The 2,954-nt window shown below is 54.4% G+C and overlaps 1 protein-coding gene across 1 annotated transcript; it reads left to right on the top strand.

Annotated features, from left to right (window-relative positions):
• Positions 1-976: 976 nt before the first annotated feature.
• LOC136385688 (DDB1- and CUL4-associated factor 12-like protein 2) lies at positions 977-2,461 on the top strand. Its single transcript, XM_066356854.1, has one exon. It carries the CDS (start codon positions 977-979, stop codon positions 2,366-2,368), a length of 1,392 nt encoding a protein of 463 aa, XP_066212951.1. The 3' UTR covers positions 2,369-2,461.
• The last annotated feature ends 493 nt before the right edge of the window (positions 2,462-2,954 follow it).

Raw genomic sequence — 2,954 nt, 5'->3', positions numbered from 1 at the left:
TCCAAGGAACATCTCCCCATTCAGTGCAGCCCAACATATTCTTAAGGCTATGGCTGACCAAAGGAAACCCAGATATCACACAGGCCAGAAAGTGGTGCCCAAGGATCTGCATTTGAAACAAATCCCTTGGGGCACTCCAGTAAGGGAGCTCAGAGACTTCAGTGTGAAGGGAAAACAGCGGCTGAGAAAAGAGCTACTGCTAAAGAAATCTATGCATCTATGTGGGAAGGTCACCAGGCAGCTGTCAACTGCCATCCCTCACTAAGTTTAAGGTCTAATCTTAGCCAAGTGTCTCTCAAGATGCATCAAGTGCACATTTGTTTCTTTATACAGACATTTTCCTAGGCTGTTTCAGCCTCTTGCTTGACTATATTTTAGGTTTCAAATTTTAAGTAGCAATTTTAAAATGCAGCTTGGCTTCTGTACTGAGAGTAACAAATTATCTGCTGTCTCTCTGTGGAGATCAAGTACAGTCATACAAGACAATCTTGGGTTCATGGTTCACAGGCCTTCAATACATCCCCGCCCGCATAGCACATCTCCAACCCACGCCCCACCGCGCTTGTCTGTTCTCAGCTCCCTCCCCCGGCCGCCTCCCTTCTCCTCCCCTTCAAACCCTGTGTGGTCCTCGTCCTATATAGACTGAGCTCCTGCGGTGCAGCAGGCCTTTCTTCCCGCTCTCGCCTAGAACTGCGCCGCCATCCTCGCCTCCGCGCTCCGCCCGCCCGCGCTTTGCTCCCTCCAGCCCGCGTTCTTCTTTGGCTCCGCCGCCCTCGCCTCCTTCCCCACTGCTGCGCCCCGGACTCGGTAGGCTCCGCGTCCTGCGGTCGCCCCCGAATCCTGACTCTTGAGAGACTCTTGGCTGACTCGGAGGTGCCTCAGTCTCCACCGCCACCAAGGCCAATACGGGTGACGCACGCCGCCGCCGCTGCCGCCGGTCTTCTGTGTCCGCCGTCAACGCCACCACTCTCCCACCATGGCCGTGCAGCAAACAGGTAGCAGGAAAAGGAAAGCGCCCGCCATCGAGGGGCCCTCTGCGAGCTCCTCGTCGCAGGGCGTGTGGGCGGCAGACAGCCAGTGTCCGCTGCTTCCCAAGAGGCAGAAGCGGCTGGCGACGCGGCGCTCGCTGCTGCTCTACCTGAAGGGCCGCGAGGTGGGCGTGCGGGGCCTTGCGGGGCTTCCGGGCTTCACCGGCAAACTGCGCAGCTACACGGTGCAGAAGCTGCCAGAGCTGCTCCAAGAGCGTGAACTGGCCCTGGGCACCCTCAACAAGGTGTTTGCGTCTCAGTGGCTGAATGCCAGGCAGGTGGTGTGCGGCACCAAGTGCAACACGCTCTTTGTGGTGGACGTGCAGTCGGGCCAGATAACGCGCATCCCGCTCATGCGGGACCGGGGACCCGAGCTGGTCCGGGCCCACTCGAGCTGTGGCATCCACGCCATCGAGCTGAATCCTTCCAAGACGCTTCTGGCGACTGGGGGTGAGAACCCCAACAGCCTGGCTGTCTACCAGCTGCCCACACTAGACCCTGTGTGCCTGGGCGACCTACAGGGCCACCGGGACTGGATCTTCTCCATCGCCTGGATGAGTGACACAGTAGCTGTGAGCGGGTCCCGCGATGGCACAGTGGCTCTGTGGAGAATGGATCCCAATATGTTCAGTGGCAGCATCGCCTGGCACAACGATGCAGGGCTCCCGGTGTACGCCCACATCTGCCCAAAGGACATGGAGACCATCCCCAGGTCCAGCACCAACCCCAGTAACCGAAAGGTGCGGGCCCTGGCCTTTAATCACAAGAACCAGGAGCTGGGAGCAGTGTCCCTAGATGGCTACTTCCACCTGTGGAAAGCCCCGAGCAGTATGTCCAGGCTGCTGTCTATCAGGCTGCCCTACTGCCGAGAGAACGTGTGCCTGACCTACTGCGACGAGCTGTCCCTGTACGCTGTGGGCTCCCAGTCCCACGTCTCCTTTCTGGATCTGCGTCATGGTCACCAGAACATCCGGCCCATGTGCTCTCGAGAAGGCGGCACTGGTGTGCGCTCCCTGAGTTTCTACCAGCACATCATCACCGTGGGCACCGGCCATGGCTCCCTGCTCTTCTATGACGTCCGCGCCCAGAAGTTCCTGGAGGAGAGGGCCTCAGCCAGCCTGGAGTCTTCTCTGGGGCCCACAGGAAGGAAGCTGAGGCTCACCTGCAGCAGAGGCTGGCTCAACCACGATGACCTGTGGGTGAACTACTTCGGAGGCATGGAGGAGTTCCCCAATGCGATCTACACCCACTGCTACAACTGGCCAGAGATGAAGCTCTTCGCGGCTGGAGGGCCTCTCCCTTCAGGCCTCCACGGGAACTACGCAGGTCTCTGGAGCTAAGGATGGCTTCTATCTTCTCCAAGTACCCAGATTTTCCCTCTAGTCCCCTCATTTCCTTCTTCATGCTGTGTTTGTGCTTTTAACCGTGTGTGGCTTTTGTTCTCCAGGTGGAACTGCTCAGTTTACCTTTGCTTAGTATATTAAGCAGAGTGGGGTGTGGAAGAGATTAGAGAGGGTTGTCCTTTAGGCATTCAACTCTTGGCTTTTCTACACCTCTCCAACACCATCTTTTTGAGTTCTCAAACCAAAAACTTTGGCTAATTCTTAGTTATGTTCTCTCTTTGAGTCATTTGTATATACTCTCAAATGCATGAACTCATGATTTTAAAATTATGTGTCTTTTCTTTTTCTTTGCCATCACTATTACAGTAATATTGTGTTTTGTTATTTTTCATTTCAGATAGAGGTTACATTAAGAACATTTTTTAACTAGATTTGTACATCTGTTTTAGAAAGCTAACCATAGTTTTATAGCATTGTTCTAGTTGGAAACTACATACCAAATACTAGGTCAACTTTTGGAAATATTCCATTTGTAATTTGTATTCTTAGTGCTTATAGTTCGTAAGTTGCTGGTGCTAAACAT

The sequence above is a fragment of the Saccopteryx leptura genome, chromosome X (genome assembly GCF_036850995.1).
Source record: "Saccopteryx leptura isolate mSacLep1 chromosome X, mSacLep1_pri_phased_curated, whole genome shotgun sequence".
Taxonomy (NCBI): domain Eukaryota; kingdom Metazoa; phylum Chordata; class Mammalia; order Chiroptera; family Emballonuridae; genus Saccopteryx; species Saccopteryx leptura.
This window is presented reverse-complemented; position numbering and strand designations above follow the sequence as displayed.

What these genes read in the sequence shown, in the direction of transcription:
- LOC136385688 (XM_066356854.1), top strand. Translation starts at nt 977, where the DNA reads ATGGCCGTGCAGCAAACAGGTAGCAGGAAAAGGAAAGCGCCCGCCATC.